This window comes from Triticum dicoccoides, chromosome 3B, assembly GCF_002162155.2.
Source record: "Triticum dicoccoides isolate Atlit2015 ecotype Zavitan chromosome 3B, WEW_v2.0, whole genome shotgun sequence".
Lineage (NCBI taxonomy): Eukaryota > Viridiplantae > Streptophyta > Magnoliopsida > Poales > Poaceae > Triticum > Triticum dicoccoides.
In genome coordinates, this window is record NC_041385.1 from 768,386,167 (window position 1) to 768,408,797 (window position 22,631).

At 46.0% G+C, this 22,631-nt stretch overlaps 1 protein-coding gene and 1 long non-coding RNA gene across 2 annotated transcripts; one reads left to right on the top strand and one right to left on the bottom strand.

Annotated features, from left to right (window-relative positions):
- The first annotated feature begins 6,603 nt into the window (after window positions 1-6,603).
- On the top strand, window positions 6,604-7,346 carry LOC119282130. Its single transcript, XR_005138639.1, has 2 exons — window positions 6,604-6,984; window positions 7,111-7,346. It is a non-coding gene; the product is annotated as an uncharacterized LOC119282130 (long non-coding RNA).
- A 1,720-nt stretch (window positions 7,347-9,066) lies between these two features.
- On the bottom strand, window positions 9,067-10,417 carry LOC119282131. The gene has a single exon (XM_037562455.1). The coding sequence runs from the start codon at window positions 10,415-10,417 to the stop codon at window positions 9,269-9,271; it is 1,149 nt and encodes a 382-aa protein (XP_037418352.1). The 3' UTR covers window positions 9,067-9,268.
- Between the last annotated feature and the right edge of the window lie 12,214 nt (window positions 10,418-22,631).

Sequence of the window (22,631 nt, forward strand, 5' to 3'; positions counted from 1 at the left end):
TATATGCATAACGTGTACAATGTGTAGTATCGTAAAATACCAGCAAACGAAAAAGAATTAAAATGGAAACACAAAATTAAATGAAAAAGAAATCGCAAAACTAAAACCCCCCAAATCTTATAGTACCGGTTGGTCTTACCAACCGGTACTAAAGGACTCCAGGCACCTGGAGCTGGCTCGTGCCACGTGATTTTCCTTTAGCATCGGTTCGTGCTAAACCGGTACTAAAAAGGGGGGCCTTTAGTGCCCACACTTTAGTGCCGGTTATGGAACCGGCACTAAAGGGCCTTACGAACCGGTGCTATTGCCCGGTTCTGCACTAGTGGAGGTTCGGAAATTTTTATATGGAAAATGTATGTGCCCTGAAATGAAAGGGCAAATCGTCTCCCATGCAAAAGGAATATAAGAAACACCAAGGTTGCAACAGTTTGAGTTCCCAAGCGGCAACGATGGTTTAATATTTCGGTAACATAACAATTTTGACCTCACCCAAATTTCAGTGGGAAAAATTCTGGATTTTGATCCATCAACTTCATCGGATTATTCAAAAAAAATTGACCTGATTTAATTTGCTCTAAAATTAGTTTAAATCTGGCTCTAAATTGCAAACTTAATTACAAATATTTCGGCGCTCACCGAAATCTCAGGAGTTTCGTCGAAATTTTGTTGAAATTTTAGCTATGTGCAATTCTAAACACTACAATTGATAACTGGTAACAGAAGGAACATGCAAACGCGAGGGAAAAGCAGAGATCGATGAACATGCCCTTTTTTAATACGAACCCACGGGATAACAATAATATTACACATATACATGCATAACAAGAGAAATTTATTATTTAATCTGCAGAAAAACACATAAAATTGCTGCTCGTACAATCTCCCAACCCTCACGAGTAAACTAACACAGCAGTACATATACCCCAAAAAAAAGTACATAAACCGAAGTGGTAATGTAATGTGGAATAGGAAGCAAAAAAGGTACCAAATGGCAGAGCACTCCACGTCACACATACAGTGCAACGAACAGATTAACCAAAGTAATTAAACGACCAAATCAACCAGCCGCCGGCCGGCGATCGATACTTGTAGGTACGTCTAGAATCGGTTCATGAGGCCCTTGAACCACTTCTTCACCCCGCCCTCCGCGCCGTTGTGGTGGTGGTGGTGGCGGCGGCCGCCATGGCCGAAGCTCCTTCTCATGATCGCCTCGCTCAGCTTCCTAGCCAGTTCTTCCACCTCGTCGACCTCGTTGTCGCTGTCGTGCGCGTGGTGGTGGTGGAAACGTCGGAACAGCTTCATCTTCGGGCCTTCGTCCTTGTTCTGCTGGTGGCCGTCCTCCTCCTCCGCGTCCTGCTCGTGGTGGTGTCGAAGATGGTGGCGGTGGTGGAAGCGCCCGAACAGGTTCATGCTCGTGCCTTCATCCTTGTCCTGCTCGTGGTCGTCGTGCTCCTCCCCGTCTTGCTCGTGTTGGTGGTGAAGATGGTGGCGGGGGTGAAAGCGGATGCCGTGGCGGAACCTCCTCAGCATCTCCACCTTCCACGCGTTCGCTGCCTCTTCCTCGTCGCCATGAAACAGCTTCTCTGCGGCGTCGGTGTCCGGGCGTGAGTCGGGGTCAGGCTCCGCGACCGCCTCCAGCTCCGGCACACTAGGCTCTTGCTGTTCCTCGCGGGCAAGCTCGGTGGGCACGACGACGTCGACGGCGGGATGGACACGAGCCTCGCCCGAGCCGGAGAACGCGCCCCGGTGGTGGGAGAGGCCGTGGTGGCGCGTCCACCAGAGGTGACGGTGGAGGTGGCAGGGGCGGCGGTGGGAGGGGAGCCGGAGCATGCCCTCGTCCACGGCAACGGCCGTGGTGGGCAAAGCCGGAAGGGTCACCTCAGCAACAGCAGCCTCCGCCTGATCATCTTGGGTGAGGAGGACGGAGTTGGATGAACCCTGGTCGTCGGAGATGGTCTCAAGGACGCGGCACCTAGCGACGGCCAGGAGGGATAGTAGGAGCACGGCGAGGGTGGCGAGACGGGCCATTGTAGCAGGAACAGAAGGTCTGTGCAGGTGGAGTCAGACGGGAGCGGACCGGGGCATTTGTACTGGAGGGGATTAGGGGAATCGCACTGGAGTATTTGGTCAATGGCCGGTTGGCTTGAAAATAAAATTTCAGGATGCGAAGTGATAAGTTTTTGATATCATGGCTCACCTAACAAGGTTAGCCCTTAATTAGCTGTAGGCGTTATAGTTAACTTATTATTATTCAGTTTTGCTAAGTCTTAGTCCACTGAGACCCGTCGATGGTATCCTATATTCAGGTATGTGAATTTTTTTCCCTTTCATGTTATGTCACTCGATTGAGACTTGATTAAATCTCAGTCGACTCAGACCTAGCCCTAAGAGCATCTCCAGCCGTTCGGCCTCCCAGGGCGCCGAAAAAGGCCGGTCTGGGGGCGAGCCGACGCTAGATCGGACCTGGGGTTTGTTTTTTCCCAGTCACGCGCCCAGGCGCCGCCCCCTAAGGTGCTCCATATTCGAAAAACATTATTCCCGCTCAAAGAAACATCAAACCGGCGATCATCGCAATAGTTCGTCGAGTCGGTGTCACAGTTCAGCGATCAAAATAAAAAAACATGCAGTAGTTCGGCGCACAAAAAAGGAAGGGCGCGGAAGGAGTACATCAAGCGTCGAGCTCAACTTCTGGCGGCGTAGTCGTCGTTGTACGCGGGCTTGGAGGAATCGACGCAGCTTCCGGGCTGTTCGGCGCGTCTTCTGTGCTGCTGGGCGCGGCGGAGGCATCGTCGGTGGGACTGGGCGTCGCGGAGGCGGAGACATCATCGTCCCTGGTCTCGTCGTCATCATCGGCAGCCGCCTGGTTGGGCGTCGGCGTCGGCGTCGCCGGTATCTGGTTCAGGATGAGACCGCGCTGGGCCAAGAACCACACCTTGAGATTCTCGTTGCCGCTCTGGAGCATGTCAGCGCCGCCCATCAAGAAGGCGAGGTCGTTGTTCCTCTTCTTGGCATCTTGAGCTTGGAGTTTCGCGGCGGCGTTGGCGCGGAGCAAGTCGAGTTTGACAGCGGGAAAAAGTCTTCCAGTCGCCGACAGAGCGGCCCCACGCCTCTTTTCGTTTCCGCCGGCGCGCCCAGACAACACCCGGTCCCTTGGGTTTGAGGCAGGACTGCCGGCTCTGGATTTCGGCCAAACGGGCGCTAAACGAGATCCTGGGGGCGCGACTAGGCCGATTTTCGGCCACCGGCGCTAAAAATTCGCCTGGAAGTCCTGTTGGGGGCGCGGCTGGAGATGCTCTAACTTATTGTATTTATTCCATCATATATACCGGTGGTGACCCTTCCCTCAATAGAAAAGAATCGGTGACACTATGCTACATGTGCATGAATATTTTCTTGCTTCCAAACAATGGAACTGAAAGCTATGTTTTTCTTATATTAGCTGCATATATAATTAGATGTCGATATAGCAAAATAAATGGAAATTTTAGTGCATGATTGCACCCTTCCGTCCGACGAGTCCACTGTGTACCGTCGAGAGACGAAGCAGTGTGTGTCGACCGGGTTCAATTGCGCAGTGACGTCAATCATCTCACCATCTTGAATAAAAAAATGAGGCGAAGATCGAGGCCTACGTTGTGCTGGCAAAAATAATTAGCTACGCTCTAGCTAAGCAAAGCTTAATTAACTACTACCGGGGTACGTATCAGGCTAACGTGCGTGTGGCGTGTGCCATCTTTGCTCCTGCATCCATGCGAACCCCGGTGCTAATCAAGCTGCTTTAGTCCAGGAAGGACGCACCATTCTAGGCCGGCTCATGTGCCGTTTCTTCTATTTTTTTCAAGTTTTTATTGGTATTTTTCTTTTTTTATCTGTGAAAAGTAGGTTTTCTCTTCCTTCCTTTCCTTTCTACGTTCATTTAATCAGTTTCTCTTTTTATTATATATACATTCATTTTCAAGTACCCGATGAACATGGTTTTAATATAGAATGATTTTTTTTAAATGTGTTATGATTATCTTCTGAATATACGACGAACATGAACATTCTATTATTTGTGCAATACTCCCTCCTAAACTAATATAAGAGCGTTTAGATCACTACTTTAGTGATCTAAACACTCTTATATTAGTTTACAGAGTGAGTGTATTTTTCTGTTTTTCAAACTGAACTAAAATTTTATAAAATTGTGACATATAATAAACAAATAAAGCAAGGCTCGAAAAGGACATGACCACAGACCTGTTGCACCCCGGATGGGCTATTCTTCTCATATCCCTCTCGGCCTCTCGGCACTAAAGTGTAGAATAGGGCGAGGATTCTCTTGGATTTGCCATGTGGGGTACCACAACGTTTTTTTTTTTAAAAAAAACCACAACGTTCTTAAACGCCACCTATCGCTTATTGTAAGATATAGCCCACACTTGCCTAGAGCCGAGCCTACCTGGGCTGGCCAAAGACTCTGTGGTGGTTAGCGTGCTAGTTACGCAGTTTTCTTTGCTTTTTGTGTCAAGTTTTTTGTGATCCAGCTTTTTTTTTCTGGTTTTCTATGATTTAGCAGGTCTTTCTTAGGGTTTTTCGTTCTTACATTTTTTTAATTTTTATATTTTCATGGTTCCCTTTTTGTTTCTACTAGTACAAATGCCCGTGCGTTGCAACGGGCAGAAAAAATCGTAAAACCTGCTCTGTGTGCCATTACACGACATTTCATATATGTAGTTTTGATTAACATCGGTAATAAGATTACAATATTATCGCTTTTTGAAGCATGAAGTATGGACGTGAAAAAACCACCTTAATGTCTTTAATCTGATGGAAGAGTAAGGGTGCATGAAATAGTCTGTCAATCGGTTTTATTTTTTACTTTTCCAAAAACACAAATATTAATTTATTTTTTGAAAATTTGAACATTTTATAATTTATGATTTTTTATTAGAACTAAAACATGTTTTCAAGACAAACATTTTTAACACATGATTTTTTAAGAATTATTATTTTTTATTTTTATGAACAATTTTAAATGTTTTGAAAAGGGACATTTTTGGGGGAATTTTGAGAATTTTTAAAAAAGCGTGAATTTATTATAAAAAATGTGGATTTTTTGAAAGGGAAAACAAACTGAAACACTCTTTATCTTAAAAAACACACACACAATGTCCGTGGTTAAGAAAAAAAAGATTGATGGTATCTGCACAATGAAGCATCAAGTTGAGAAAGTCGTAAGGATTTTCTTTGTTGGCGCCTCCTTCAACTTAGCATTATCATTGGTGGAAGAGGAGTGGTGTATCTGTTTTTAGTGGGATATACAGAGGGTCGAACTAAGTTTGCATTGATAGCTAGATGTTTGTGGTGACTTTATCAATCTGAAGACTCGGCTGAGTCTCTCTAGGGTGAGTGCGTATGTATGTTTGTGAGTGCCTATGTTTGTACGTGTTTTTCAAAAGAAGATTTCCTTTAGCCTTTGTATGCTGCAATTTAATGCGCTGTGCATTGCACTGAAAAAAAAAGCATCATATTTTTAGTGACTCATTCACAATGACACTTTTCATGTTCGACACCGTGGTTGGTGTCCACAATTCAAAAAATTGATGAAGCCGCATCCATATCTTTGATGGCGTCTCCTTCGGCATTGTACCATCACCGAACGGAAGAATTGTGGTGCATTGAAGTAGGATTGTTTATATAAAATTTGTTTGTTAATATTCAAAAGCAAACAGGTTCGTGAAAAGGAAGTTCCTCGCTCCGCTGACGGCCGAGTTGACGGTCGCCTCCCTCTCAAGCTGCGGCTGGAGAGTGTGTGTGTGGGGGGGGGGGGCTTGGATCTGTGCCTGACGCGTGTTGATAGTAGGGTAGCGGTCCCCGGCGGTGCTAGCGAGGTGGTTGTGCTGGTGTCGTGGTGGAATAAGGTTGTTGGAGTTCGATCCCCATCCCGGCGAGGTCCTATGTGGCGGAGTCGGCGAGCTTCCGGCATGGTTTCCTCCTCGATCAGTCGGTCTAGTGAGGTTTGGTTCTCCTGGTGTGGTCTTTCATGGCGGAGGTGATGGTCGGATGTGGGAAATTTGGTCCCCTGCTTCTCTCTTCGTCGTGGTAAGGTGGTTCCTCTCCTTGCCATGGGTAGTTGGGGGTGATGTGGCGGTGCGTCGGTGGATGCCGGCGGCGCATTTCGTCGTATCTTCAGGTGTTGTTCGTGGACCTCTAAACTATGTTTCTGCCGGCATGGTCAAGCGATGGCCGTTCTACCTTCTTCTGGCATGTTGGTTTTCGACCGAGGCTGGTGACTTCCCGTCCGTGTTTCAGTCCGTCTGCAGGTTTCAAGATCGCGCTGGCTCTGTGTGGGAGCGGCGGCAACGGCAGCAGCGGCACGCCCTCAGCCCGCACGGTCGGCTCCTCAGGGATCTGTTTGTAAGTTTCATTCTTGTGGGGGTGCTTTGTACCATTGGCTTGTTTTAATATAGTTCGGAGGTATTTTTCGCAAAAAAAAGCAAACAGGTTTAGTATTTTTTTTAGGAAATGTTGGTTTTTTTTTGTTTGCAAGACTATATTGTGTTCCTTTTCTAAGTCACTGATCTAAAACGCCTCTTCCTGTCGTCATGTGTCCTACGGCGTGACGCCTTATCCCCCCTCCCCCTCGTTCCCCACCGCTGAAATCTTATCCTCTCGACCTCTCGCCCCGATTCTTCCTCTTCTTCCCCTTCCCTCTCACTTTCCTCATCTTCATTCGCCAGGCAACTGTGTCGACGGAAGACGCTGGAGACGATGCACGGCAGGGTGTCTTGCTGCGAGAAGCTTCCGTCGTCCGGGCGCGCTTCGATGCTGCCAGAGGAGGCGCTGTCGTGCTCGCCTACACGCGCAAGCTGCGGGTTTTTGCAATGCAGGGGCTCGTTGCTGCTAGCCCGCACGAGCTGGCTCCAAGGGCCGGGCGCTACAACTTGAGGAGCTCCAAGCTGACTACCTGTTGTGGCTCTACGGAGTTACTCATGCGACGCGGTGAGTGCTGTTTTGGTGGCTGGAGACGCTGTGCGTGCGGGGATGGAAGTGATCTTGTGGTTCTGTCATCAGCGAATCTAGTAGCCCAAATCATACTGTGTATTGACACATTTTCTATTTCTCAAGGGGCCGTCCGTCCTCCTGCTGATTGGATTGTGCTTCTTCGTTCTGTTCCCTTCTTCCTCTAGTTGTTGATGCCTCAAGCAGCCGCTGCCGATTATGTGCTTGTAGTTGTTTCTTCAGTTCCCTTCCTCTGCTTGTAGATGCCTCAAGCAGCTGGTGTATATAAATTGATCCTATTGATTACAAATGAGCGAGGAGATACTATTTATTCTGATAATAAACCTACTTTTACAGCAAAACCACGCAAATCCCCCCTTCTTCCCACTCCAGCAGCCCGGCCTTCCTGCCTCCGACCGCGCTTGGAGAGGAGCTCTAGCTATGCCACGAGCAGGCCATCCCAGCAGCTGTCGCCGCCCCTTTGTCCTTCTCTCTCTAGGCTTTTTCCTTCTCCTTCTTCTCTTTGTCACTAATCTTTGTTTTCTACGGGGAAGGAAGTAGCCATGGAACAACCCCGCCGCCCTGGAGCTCGCCTCGCCTCCGGCCCACCACCTCTCCGTCAGCCTCGTGCTCCTCCGCCTTGATCCGTCCGCCCCGCCGCTGGATCGGCCCAGACCACTAATCAAGAGTCGCCTCTTTCCTGTCCTACGGTCGGGAGGAGGAGGGCCGAGAGGAGCGCCCATTCATCCGCCGCCTTGGAGCTCGCCCTGCCTTCGGGCCGCCGGCCACCTCTCCGTCGGCCTCGATCCGTCCGCCCCGCCGCCCAGACCACCAACCAAGCGCCGCCTTTTGAATGTCCTGTGGTCGCAGGTCGAATAATAAAAACTGCAGGGTCCTTTATGTAAAAACGAATCGTTTTTTCAGATTAGCCACTTAAAAATAGGACCGCAGGTCGAATTCTCACAAACAGATGGACTTTTATGCAAAATCGTTAGCGACGGCATACGGGCAGAAACCCAATTCTCTTTATTATTAGGTAAAGATAAAGATAAAGATTTCTTGGTAATTAAAAAACATTTTAAACATAAATTTATTTTCTTCTTTTCTATAAAAATATAAAGTATAGACAATAATTCAACAAGAAACGAGTATTTAAAAATGCTCATCTAATATTACCCTAATTTCTTAAATCACATGAACTTTTTAATAAAAGAATTTCTTAATTACACTTTTTAAAACGTAACAAACACTTTTTTTCATTACATGAAACTTTTAAAAAAAGTTCAGGTATACGCCTTGAAGATTGGATCGCAGCAAGAAACCGTCAGACATTTTTTGCTCATGAATTGAACAAATTGACATAAATGCCATCCAATACACATGCCAACCACATATCCCGGTGCACAACGCATGCCAAATCACTCTTCATCTAGAAATGATTCAAATGTCCAGACCATATTGCCTTCAATCTGAATGTTCTCCAGATATATATCACTTGACAAACAATCAAAAGTACAACATGGAACAAACAATAAGAAGTTTTTGTGTTGATAAATCTGCAACAGGTAGATCATGAATTCACAACGACAAGAGGCCCCAGTCCCCATGACTTAACAAAATGAAGCGGGCAACTCGTCTGTTAGAACTTGCATCTGGAGGAACCATGCTTTGAGACCAGTGAAGGTGACATGAACACAATGGAAACCAGAAAGGCAAAAAAGCACTTGCAATGAAACAACATTTCATATACTATCAGAAAACTGAATCTCCGTTTCAGCAGACATGAAAATACAGCACATACATGAAATACCAAAGACAACTGAATCTCCTTGGAAATGCAACACCAGCCCTGGCCATTCAAGGTCCACCCAAACAACAAGATACATTATAGGACAGATTAAGAACAAGAACATAACCATTCATGTACTGCCGCAAATAAAAGTGGGCATACCGAATATATAGAGAAATAACAGAGACCAGAATCCAGATATTAAAATATTCATAATAGTTCCAATATATATATAACACTACACAAACACAGGCAGAGTACTGTCATATAATACATCACTCAAGCACCGACAGGTACATGCCGTATCTATATATAACGATCAGGTATCCATGATTAACAGAGAAGTTGACTGAATAGCTAGCAGCATAAAGTAAGGTACATGACTTCAATCAAGCACCATCAGCTTATTACAACTTACCCAGATTACTGTTGCTCATATTCTCCACTATCATCATCAGAAACATGGACAATTATGAGGCTTCAATACACAAATATTCAGTGCCCATCCGTCAATGACTCCGAGAACAAAGGAACATATGAAAGATAAGGGCACCTTGAATTCCGTCCAAGATCACATACAAAACGCAGCTCTTTAGAATCCATTTCGTATGAAAATAATTTCATCTGCCAAAAGATCCCTGATGCAGATTCTACAATTATGAATATCACATTGTCTTCTGGGTGGGCTGAGATAACACCGTAATGTTCCCTGGCGCTTGAATACTCTACTCCAAACAGTTGCAAGTAACTGACTTTGAGCTTCAATGTCCAACAATTTTCACTAATAGAATCTTCAAGAACCCAGATTGACAGTTCAGAAGAACCATGATCTGTGAGATACAATTGTCCTCGTGATACATAAACATTAGGAACACCACGAGCATCAGGTGAAGTAGGAACAGGAATGATCCTATAATTACCCTGCACGTCGATGGCTGCAACTGTGTTACTATCAGAACGTAAATACAACACTCCGTCGAAAAATGCGCCACCTGATAAGCAGAGTATCTCAGTTGGATTGTCCCAAACAATTTGATGTGTCCAACCTCCCGCTTTGGAAGAGTAGATCCCCACCTCTTCGATGCGATAATCATACTTATTATTCAGATTCAAAGCCACGGCAGTTACCAACTCGAACACATGGAAGTGGGAGGAGACGGCCGGGTCAAATCCCAGGCGAGCATCGTTCAAAAACCAGGAATACTCGGTGGCGGGCACGGATACCCATCTCTCAGTAGCAGGATTGCACACCACGTACTCCAATGTCCCAGGGTCATCCCACGCCTTGGGGGCAGTCCGGCGTCGGCAGAGGAGGAGGCCGCTACAGCAATCCAAGATGTCGAGCTCCTCGCATTCAGGTAGGAACGAGAGTGAGGCGTCAAGAGGGCACCAGTTACCCGAGACGCTTTGGTAAACATGAGGAAACCGTGGATTGCGGCCTATGCCGCAGGTTTTGTAGAAGAAACCGGCGAGGGTCGACCCGGGAAGCTTCTCGCGGTGGTCGGGGTGGGAGATGAGGTCCCGCCAGCGCGTGGAGACGCACTTGCAGCAGCAGGTGGACTTGTAGGGCACGCGCGAGATGATCTCGACCAGGAGGTCGTCGGGGAGCTTGATCGTCGGATCTCTCGTGAGGGCCGCCTCCATGGATCCCGTCGCCATCTCTGGGGACGCAACGAGCGTCTAATCTGCAGATCGGGGCGGAGGTTAGAACTATACTACGTCCTAGCTGTGAGGGGAGAGTGAGGGAAAAGACGACCTACCAGATGCGTGGCGCGCGGACTGCTTAGGGATAAGCGGCGAGAGCGCCGACGCTGGGTGCTCCCATCCGCGCCGGCGAGTGGGTCGCTGCGAGCCGGTGAGGGTTTTGGTTTGGTGCGGGGCGAAGAGATGGATGGATGATGGATGCTGCGGAAGTTCGTTTTTTTACAGTTATCTTGGCTTATTAATGGGCTGTATCTCTACTCCTAATGACACAGTTTATATGTAGTTGGTTCCTCCTCCCATCCCACCTCTCAATCGACAAGCCTCGTTACCCCCTCCACCGATTTTCTTTTGAACCGAATCCCATCGATCTTTTCTTGTTTTTTCCCCATCTTCTATCCCATGTCCCAGCCCTCCTGAGTATGCTCACCCTGATTGATCTCACCAAACGGCAAGGTATCCTTTTCCTTCCCACAAATCTCAATAAAATCAAACCTTTCCAAAATCACAACAAAATCAAAGCTTTTGATGACACGGATTCCCTCCAGTTCCTTCCCCAGCATATCTCAAACGAATCAAATTATCTCAATCAATAGAGTAAATCAGGAGTACATCACGTACGTATTCCCAGAAAAAAATTCGGGACGTGATCCCCTCAATATTCCTGTATATACTCCTTCCAGATCGCTTATCATAGTCTTGGAACATGAAGGGCACCAGCTTGTGAGCCAAAATCTTTTCGATCTGATGCTGCTACTGCATATAATCTATGTTGTCTACGTATTTCTCCAGCATGGGCCGTGCTGCTGCTGATGTACTCCTAATGACACAGTTCGTACGTCGTCGGTTCGTTCGTCCTCCCATCCCACCTCTCAATCGATAAGCCTCGTCATCCCCTCGTTACCCCCTCCACCGATTTTGTTTTGAACCGAATCCCACCGATCTTTTCTGGTTTTTTCTCCATCATCTATCCCACGTCCAAGCCCTCCTGAGTACGCTCACCCTAATTGAACTCACCAAACGGTAAGGTATCATTTTCCTTCCCACAAATCTCAATAGATTCCAAAATCACAACAAAATCAAAGCTTTTCATGCCACGGATTCCCTCCCGTTCCTTCCTCGGCATATCTCAAACGAATCAAATTATCTCAATCAATAGATCAAATCAGGAGTACATCACGTACGTATTCCCAGAAAAAAAATTCGGGACGTGATCCCCTCAATCTTCCTGTATATACTCCTTCCAGATCGCTCACGATAGTCTTGGAACATGAAGGGCACCAGCTTGTGAACCAAAATCTTTTCGATCTGATGCTGCTACTGTATATACTTCGTGTTGTCTATGGATTTCTCAAGCATGGGTCATGTTGCTGCTGATGCACTCCTAATAACACAGTTCGTACATCGTAAATTGGTTCATTCGTCCTCCCAGCCCACCTCTCAATCGATAAGCCTCGTCATCCCCTCGTTACCCCCTCCACCGATTTTCTTTTGAACCGAATCCCACCGATCTTTTCTGGTTTTTTCTCCATCATCTATCCCACGTCCAAGCCCTCCTGAGTATGCTCACCCTAATTGATCTCACCAAACGGTAAGGTATCATTTTCCTTCCCAGAAATCTCAATAGATTCCAAAATCACAACAAAATCAAAGCTTTTCATGCCATGGATTCCCTCCCGTTCCTTCCTAGGCATATCTCAAACGAATCAAATTATCTCAATCAATAGATCAAATCAGGAGTACATCACGTATGTATTCCCAGAAAAAAAAATCGGGACATGATCCCCTCAATCTTCCTGTATATACTCCTTTCAGATCGCTCATGATAGTCTTGGAACATGAAGGGCACCAGCTTGTGAACCAAAATCTTTTCGATCTGATGCTGCTACTGTATATACTCCGTGTTGTCTATGGATTTCTCAAGCCTGGGTCATGTTGCTGCTGATGCACTCCTAATAACACAGTTCGTACATCGTAAATTGGTTCGTTCATCCTCCCATCCCACCTCTCAATCGATAAGCCTCGTCATCCCCTTGTTACCCCCTCCACCGATTTTCTTTTGAACCGAATTCCACCGATCTTTTTTGGGTTTTTCTCCATCATCTGTCCCACGTCCAAGCCGTCTCGGGTACGCTCACCCTTATTGATCTCACCAAATGGCAAGGTATCCTTTTCCTTCCCACAAGTCTCAATAGATTCCAAAATCACAACAAAATCAAAGCTTTTCATGCCACGGATTCCCTCCAGTTCCTTCCCCAGCATATCTCAAACGAATCAAATTATCTCAATCAATAGATTAAATCAGGAGTATATCACGTACGTATTCCCAGAAGAAAAAAATCGGGATGTGATCCCCTCAATCTTCCTGTATATACTCCTTCCAGATCGCTCATGATAGTTTTGGAACATGAAGGGCACCAGCTTGTGAGCCAAAATCTTTTCGATCAGATGCTGCTACTGTATATACTCCGTGTTGTCTATGGATTTCTCAAGCATGGGTCATGATGCTGCTAATGCACTCCTAATGACACAGTTTGTACGTCGTTGGTTCGTTTGTCCTCCCATCCCACCTCTCAATCGATAAGCCTCGTCATCCCCTCGTTACCCCCTCCACCGATTTTCTTTTGAACCGAATCCCATCGATCTTTTCTGGTTTTTTCTCCATCATTTATCCCTATCCCAGCCCTCCCGAGTATGCTCACCCTGATTGAGCTCAGCAAACGGTAAGGTATCCTTTTCCTTCCCATAAATCTCAATAGAATCAACCTTTCCAAAATTACAACAAAATCAAAGCTTTTCATCCCACGGATTCCCTCCCGTTCCTTCCCCAGCATATCTCAAACGAATCAAATTATCTCAATCAATAGATTAAATCAGGAGTACATCACGTACGTATTACCAGAAAAAAAATTCGGGACGTGATCCCCTCAATCTTCATGTATATACTCCTTCCAGATCGCTTATGATAGTCTTGGAATGTGAAGGGCACCAGCTTGTGAGACAAAATCTTTTCGATCTGATGCTGCTACTGTATATACTCTGTGTTGTCTATGGATTTCTCAAGTATGGGTCGTGCTGCTGCTGTTGCACTCCTAATGACACAGTTCATACGTCGTTGGTTCGTTCGTCCTCCCATCCCACCTCTCAATCGATAAGCCTCGTCATCCCCTCGTTACCCCCTCCACCAATTTTCTTTTGAACCGAATCCCACTGATCTTTTCTGGTTTTTTCTCCATCATTTATCCCACGTCCCAGCCCACCCGAGTACGCTCACCCTGATTGATCTCACCAAATGGCAAGGTATCCTTCTCCTTCCCACAAATCACAATAGAATCAATCCTTTCCAAAATCACAACAAAAACAAAGCTTTTGATGCCACAGATTCCCTCCCGTTCCTTCCCCAGCATATCTCAAAAGAATCAAATTATATCAATAAGTAGAGTAAATCAGGAGTACATCACATAAGTATTCCCAGAAAAAAATTCGGGACGTAATCCCCTCAATCTTCCTGTATATACTCCTTTCAGATCGCTCATGAGTCTTGGAACATGAAGGGCACCAGCTTGTGAGCCAAAACTTTTCAATCTGATGCTGCTACTGTATATACTCCGTGTTGTCTATGGATTTCTCAAGCATGGGTCATGCTGCTGTTGATGCACTCCTAATGACACAGCTCGTACGTCGTTGGTTCGTTCGTCCTCCCATCCCACCTCAATCGATAAGCCACGTCATCCCCTTGTTACCCCCTCCACCGATTTTCTTTTGAACCGAATCCCACTGATCTTTTCTGGTTTTTCTCCATCATCTATCCCACGTCCCAGCCCTCCCTAGTACGCTCACCTTGACTGATGTCACCAAACGGCAAGGTATCCTTTTCCTTCCCACAAATCTCAATAGAATCAAACCATTCCAAAATCACAACAAAATCAAAGCTTTTGATGCCACGGATTCCCTCCCGTTCCTTCCCCGGCATATCTCAAACGAATCAAATTTTCTCAATCAATAGAGTAAATCAGGAGTACATCACGTACGTATTCCCAGAAAAATCGGGACGTGATCCCCTCAATCTTCCTATATATATACTCCTTCCAGATCGCTATAGTCTTGGAACATGAAGGGCACTAGCTTGTGAGCCAAAATCTTTTCGATCTGATGCTGCTACTGTATATACTCCGTGTTGCCTATGGATTTCTCAAGCATGGGTCGTGCTGCTGCTGATGCATAGAAAACATGTAGTGGTAAGATTGCTCTGATCTCTGTTTTCCCCATACATCCCTCTCCTCTCTCTCTCTCTCTCTCTCTCTCTCTCTCTCTCTCTCTCTCTCTCTCTCTATGGTTCGGGTCTCTCATCTCGGCATGATACACCAGGGCCTGCCATTGCAGACGTAGCCGACATGAGGGCCGCCATGCATCCCACCACTGAAACCACCCACCCGACATGGTCGAGCCATCTGGCCGCCGCCAACGAGTACCGCTCCTCCGACGCTTGCAAGGTTTCCTCCTCCACATGAGTGTAGGGAAGTCATCTTCGATCTCGCCGCTTGGGGTACTGTGCCTTTGATCTCGTGGGCGGCAGTAGTTCACTTGACGCATGAGGTGGCCGTTGGCGAGGAGTTAACTGATGTCACCCACCCAAGGCGGCCGAGCCCTGCCGCCACCAAGCTCCTCCCGCAGGTAGCCCGGGGGCGGGGGAGTGGCGTTGCCTGTAGTCGGTGGCTTCTCCAAGGGTGAGCGTAAGCGTGGCGAGCCGGCGTCGCTGCGGGCTACAATCAGCGCCATGGTGCGGCTGCATGGGCGGTCATCGTGCTGCCACGAGGCCAAAGCAAGATCATTAGATCAGGCTGAGATGCTATGGCTACCGTTCCTCGTTGCCCGAAGGTGCAAATCCCATGCTGCCCCATGCTTGTCCTCCCATGCATGTATGAATCCTTTGCATATGCAGATGCAGGTAATCATATCTCTATGCCTGTATTTGGCAGAGCCATCATGCAAAATTCAGTTTATGTGATGTGTGTCTGCAAAGGATTTGGCAGTTTTGGCACCAGGATTTTTTGGCAAAAATGCGTCTTCTCAACCATAAGTATAACACTTACAATTGTGATATGTAGCTAATTGATACATATACAGAAACAAACAATAACAACAACAACAACAACACCAACAACAACAACAACAACAACAAAGCCTTTAGTCCAAAACAAGTTGGGGTAGGCTAGAGGTGAAACCATAAGATCTCGCAACCAACTCATGGCTCTGGCACATGGATAGCAAGCTTCCATGCACCCCTGTCCATAGCTAGCTCTTTGGAGATACTCCAATCCTTCAGGTCTCTCTTAACGGACTCCTCCCATGTCAAATTCGGTCTACCCCGTCCTCTCTTGACATTCTCCGCACGCTTTAGCCGTCCGCTATGCACTGGAGCTTCTGGAGGCCTGCCCTGAATATGCCCAAACCATCTCAGACGATGTTGGACAAGCTTCTCTTCAATTGGTGCTACCCCAACTCTATCTCGTATATCATCATTCCGGACTCGATCCTTCCTCGTGTGGCCACACATCCATCTCAACATATGCATCTCCGCCACACCTAACTGTTGAACATGTCGCCTTTTAGTCGGCCAACACTCAGCGCCATACAACATTGCGGTTTGAACCGCCGTCCAGTAGAACTTGCCTTTTAGCTTTTGTGGCACTCTCTTGTCACAGAGAATGCCAGAAGCTTGGCACCACTTCGTCCATCCGCCTTTGATTTGATGGTTCACATCTTCATCAATACCCCCATCCTCATGCAGCATTGACCCAAACACCGAAAGGTGTCCTTCTGAGGTACCACCTGGCCATCAAGGCTAACCTCCTCCTCCTCACACCTAGTAGTACTGAAACCGCACACCATGTACTCAGTTTTAGTTCTACTAAGCCTAAACCCTTTTGATTCCAAGATTTGTCTCCATAACTCTAACTTCCTATTTACCCCCGTCCGATTATCGTCAACTAGCACCACATCATCCGCAAAGAGCATACTGTTGGGGAACGTAGCAGAAATTCAAAATTTTCCTACGTGTCACCAAGATCTATCTATGGAGAGACTAGCAATGAGGGGAAGGAGAGTGCATCTACATACCCTTGTAGATCGCTAAGCGGAAGCGTTCAAGTGAACGGGGTTGATGGAGTCGTACTCGTCGTGATTCAGATCACCGATGATCCTAGTGCCGAACGGACGGCACCTCCGCGTTCAACACACGTACAGCTCGACGATGTCTCCCACGCCTTGATCCAGCAAGGAGAGAGGGAGAGGTTGAGGAAGACTCCATCCAGCAGCAGCACAACGGCGTGGTGGTGATGGAGGAGCGTGGCAATCCTGCAGGGCTTCGCCAAGCACCTACGGGAGAGGAGGAGGTGTCACGGGAGGGAGGGAGGCGCCAAGGGCTCAGGTATGGATGCCCTCCCTCCCCTCAACTCTATATAGGGGCAGGGAGAGGGGGGAGGCGCAGCCTTGCCCCTTCCTCCAAGGAAGGGGTGCGGCTAAGAGGGGGGGAGGAGTCCATCCTCCCCAAGGCACCTCGGAGGTGCCTTCCCCCTTTAGGACTCTCCCCTTTTTTCTATATCTTGGCGCATGGGCCTCTAGGGGCTGGTGCCCTTGGCCCATGTAGGCCAAGGCGCACCCCCTACAGCCCATGTGGCCCCCCGGGGCAGGTGGCCCCACCCGGTGGGCCCCCGGGACCCTTCCGGTGGTCCCGGTACAATACCGATGACCCCGAAACTTGTCCCGATGGCCGAAACAGGACTTCCTATATATAAATCTTTACCTCCGTACCATTCCGGAACTCCTCGTGACGTCCGGGATCTCATCCGGGACTCCGAACAACATTCGGTAACCACATACAAACTTCCTTTATAACCCTAGCGTCATCGAACCTTAAGTGTGTAGACCCTACGGGTTCGGAAGACATGTAGTCATGACCGAGATGTTCTCCGGTCAATAACCAACAGCGGGATCTGGATACCCATGTTGGCTCCCACATGTTCCACGATGATCTCATCGGATGAACCACGATGTCAATGACTCAATCAATCCCGTATACAATTCCCTTTGTCTAGCGGTATGGTACTTGCCCGAGATTCGATCGTCGGTATACCGATACCTTGTTCAATCTCGTTACCGGCAAGTCTCTTTAGTCGTTCCATAACACATCATCCTGTGATCAACCCCTTGGTCACATTGTGCACATTATGATGATGTCCTACCGAGTGGGCCCAGAGATACCTCTCCGTTTACACGGAGTGACAAAATCCCAATCTCGATTCGTGCCAACCCAACAGACACTTTCAGAGATACCCGTAGTGTACCTTTATAGCCACCCAGTTATGTTGTGATGTTTGGCACACCCAAAGCACTCCTACGGTATCCGGGAGTTGCACAATCTCATGGTCTAAGGAAATGATACTTGACATTAGAAAAGCTTTAGCATACGAACTACATGATCTTGTGCTAGGCTTAGGATTGGGTCTTGTCCATCACATCATTCTCCTAATGATGTGATCCCGTTATCAACGACATCCAATGTCCATGGTCAGGAAACCGTAACCATCTATTGATTAACGAGCTAGTCAACTAGAGGCTTACTAGGGACATGGTGTTGTCTATGTATCCACACATGTATCTGAGTTTCCTATCAATACAATTCTAGCATGGATAATAAACGATTATCATGAACAAGGAAATATAATAATAATCAATTTATTATTGCCTCTCGGGCATATTTCCAACAGTCTCCCACTTGCACTAGAGTCAATAATCTAGTTCACATCGATATGTGATTAACACTCAAGGTCACATCCCCATGTGACTAACACCCAAAGAGTTTACTAGAGTCAATAATCTAGTTCACATTTACCATGTGATTAACACTCGATGAGTTCTGGGTTTGATCATGTTATGCTTGTGAGAGAGGTTATAGTCAACGGGTCTGAACCTTTCAGATCCGTGTGTGCTTTACAAATCTCTATGTCATCTCCTAGATGCCGCTACCACGTTCTATTTGGAGCTATTCCAAATAACTGTTCTACTTGGAGCTATTCTAAATTGTTGCTCCATTATACGTATCCGATATCTCTACTCAGAGCTATCCGGATAGGTGTTAAGCTTGCATCGACGTAACCCTTTACGACGAACTCTTTTACCACCTCCATAATTGAGAAAATTCCTTAGTCCACTAGTTACTAAGGATAACTTTGACCGCTGTCCTGTGATCCATTCTTGGATCACTCTTGTACCCCTTGACTGACTCATGGTAAAGCACACTTCAGGTGCGGTACACAGCATAGCATACTGTAGAGCCTATGTCTTAAGCATAGGGGACGACCTTCGTTCCTTTCTCTCTATTCTGCCATGGTCGAGCTTTAAGTCTTAACTTCATACCTTACAACTCAGGCAAGAACTCCTTCTTTGACTGATCCATCTTGAACACCTTCAAGATCACGTCAAGGCATGTGCTCATTTGAAAGTACTATTAAGCGTTTTGATCTATCCTTATAGATCTTGATGCTCAATGTTCAAGTAGCTTAATCCAGGTTTTCCATTGAAAACACTTTCCAAATAACCCTATATGCTTTCCAGAAATTCTACGTCATTTCTGATCATTAACATATAATCATCAGAAATTCTATAGTGCTCCCACTCACTTCTTTGGAAATACAAGTTTCTCATAAACTTTGTATACACCCAAAATCTTTGATCATCATCAAAGCATACATTCCAACTCCGAGATGCTCACTCCAGTCCTCAGAAGGATTGCTGGAGCTTTGCATACTTATTAGCATATTTCAGGATAGACAAAACCTTCCGGTTGTATCACATACAACCTTTCCTCAAGAATCGTCGAGGAAACAATGTTTTGACATCCTATCTGCAAGATTTCATAAATAATGCAGTAATTGCTAATATAATTCCAACAGACTCTTAGCATCGCTACGAGTGAGAAAGTCTCATCGTAGTCAACTCCTTGAACTTGTCGAAAAACATCTTAACGACAAGTCGAGCTTTCTCAATGGTGACACTTACCATCATTGTCTGTCTTCCTTTCAAAATCCATATGTACCTAACAGCCTTACGACCATCAAGTAGTTCTCCCAAAGTCTACACTTTGTTTTCATACATGGATCCTCTCTCGGGTTTTATGGCCTTGAGCCATTTATCGGAATCCGGGCCCACCATCGCTTCTCCATAGCTCGTAGGTTCATTGTTGTCTAGCAACATGACTTCCAAGACAGGATTACGTACCACTCTGAAGTAGTACGCATCCTTGTCATCCCACGAGGTTTGGTAGTGACTCGATCCGAAGTTTCATGATCACTATCATAAGCTTCCACTTCAGTTGGTGTACGTGCCACAGGAACAACTTCCTGTGCCCTGCTACACACTTGTTGAAGTGACGGTTCAATAACCTCATCAAGTCTCCACCATCCTCCCACTCAACTTTTCGAGAGAAACCTTTCCTCGAAAAAGGACCCGATTCAAGAAACAATCCCTATTGCTTTCGGATCTGAATTAGGAGGTATACCCAACTGTTTTTGGGTGTCCTATGAAGATGCATTTCATCCGCTTTGGGTTCGAGCTTATCAATCCTGAATTTTTTTCACATAAGCGTCGCAGCCCCAAACCTTTAAGAAACGACAACTTAGGTTTCTCTAAACCATAATTCATACGGTGTCATCTCAACGGAATTATGTGGTGCCCTATTTAAAGTGAATGTGGTTGCCTCTAATGCCTAACCCACGAACGATAGTGGTAACTCGATAAGAGACATCATGGTATGCACCATATCCAATAGGGTGCAACTATGACGTTTGGACACACCATCACACTATGGTGTTCCAGGCTGTATCAGTTGTGAAACAATTTCCACAATGTCTTAACTCTGTGCCAAACTCGTGATTCAGATATTCATCTCTATGATCATATCATAGATCTTTTATCCTCTTGTCACGACGATCTTTCAACTTCACACTGAAATTACTTGAACCTTTCAATAATTCAAACTCGTGATTCATCAAGTAAATATACTCAACATCTACTCGAATCATCTGTGAAGTAAGAACATAACGATATTCACTGCATGCCTCAGCACTCATTGGACTGCACACATCAAAATGTGTTACTTCCAACAAGTTGCTATCTTGTTCCATCTTACTGAAATCGAGGCTTTTCAGTCATCTTGCCCATGTGGTATGATTTGCATGTCCCAAGCGATTCAAAATCAAGTGAGTCAAAAACGGTCCATTTGCATGGAGTTTCTTCATGCATATACACCAATAGACATGGTTCGCATGTCTCAAACTTTTCAAAAACGAGTGAGCCCAAAGATCCATCAATATGGAGCTTCTTCATGCGTTTTATACCGATATGACTTACGTGGCAGTGCCACAAGTAGGTGGTACTATCATTACTATCTTTTGGCATGAACATGTGTATCACTACGATCGAGATTTAATAAACCATTCATTTTAGGTGTAAGACCATTGAAGGTATTAATCAAATAAACAGAGTAACCATTATTCTCCTAAATGAATAACCGTATTGCGATAGACGTAATCCAATCATGTCTATGCTCAACGCAAACACCAAATAACAATTATTTAGGTTTAACACCAATCTCTTTGGTAGAGGGAGCGTGCGATGCTTGATCATATCAAGCTTGGAAAAACTTCCAACACATATCGTCAGCTCACCTTTAGCTAGTCTCCGTTTATTCCGTAGCCTTTTGTTTCGAGTTACTAACACTTAGCAACCGAACCGGTATCTAATACCCTGGTGCTACTAGGAGTACTAGCAAAGTACACATTAACACAATGTATATCCAATATACTTCTATCGACCTTGCCAGCCTTCTTATCTACCAAGTATCTAGGGTAATTCTGCTCTAGTGGTTGTTCCCCTTATTACAGAAGCACTTAGTCTCGGGTTTGGGTTTTACCTTGGGTTTCTTCACTAGAGCAGCAGCTGATTTGCCGTTTCATGAAGTATCCCTTCTTGCCCTTGCCCTTCTTGAAACTAGTGGTTTCACCAACCATCAACAATTGATGCTCCTTCTTGATTTCTACTTTCGCGGTGTCAAACATCGCGAGTATTTCAAGGATCATCATATCTATCCCTGATATGTTATAGTTCATCACGAAGCTCTAACAGCTTGGTGGCAATGACTTTGGAGAACCATCACTGTCTTATCTGGAAGATCAACTCCCACTCGATTCAAATGATTGTTGTACTCAGACAATCTGAGCACAAGCTCAACAATTGAGCTTTTCTCCTTAGTTTGCAGGTTAAGAAAGTCATCGGAGGTCTTATACCTCTTGACATGGGCACGAGCCTGAAATCCCAATTTCAGCCCTCAAAACATCTCATATGTTTCGCGATGTTTCAAAAACGTCTTTGGTGCCTCAACTCTAAACCGTTTAACTGAACTATCACGTAGTTATCAAAACGTGTATGTCAGATGTTCGCAACAACCACAGACAACGTTCGAGGTTCAGCACACTGAGCGGTGCATTAAGGACATAAGCCTTCTATGAAGCAATGAGGACAATCCTCAGTTTACGGACCTAGTCCGCATAATTGCTACTATCAACTTTCAACTAATTTTTCTCTAGGAAGATATCTAAACAGTAGAACTATAGCGTGAGCTACGACATAATTTGCAAAAACCTTTTGACTATGTTCAGGATAATTAAGTTCATCTTATGAACTCCCACTCAGATAGACATCCCTCTAGTTATCTAAGTGATTACATGATCCGAGTCAAACTAGGCCGTGTCTGATCATCACGTGAGATGGACTAGTCATCATCGGTGAACATCTTCATGTTGATCGTATCTTCTATACGACTCATGTTCGACCTTTCGGTCTCCGTGTTCCGAGGCCATGTCTGTACATGCTAGGCTCGTCAAGTTAACCCTAAGTGTTTCGCGTGTGTAAATCTGTCTTACACCCGTTGTATGTGAACGTTAGAATCTAACATCCGATCATCACGTGGTGCTTCGAAACACGAACTGTCGCAACGGTGCACAGTTAGGGGAGAACACTTCTTGAAATTGTTGTAAGGGATCATCTTATTTACTACCGTCGTCCTAAGTAAACAAGATGCATAAACATGATAAACATC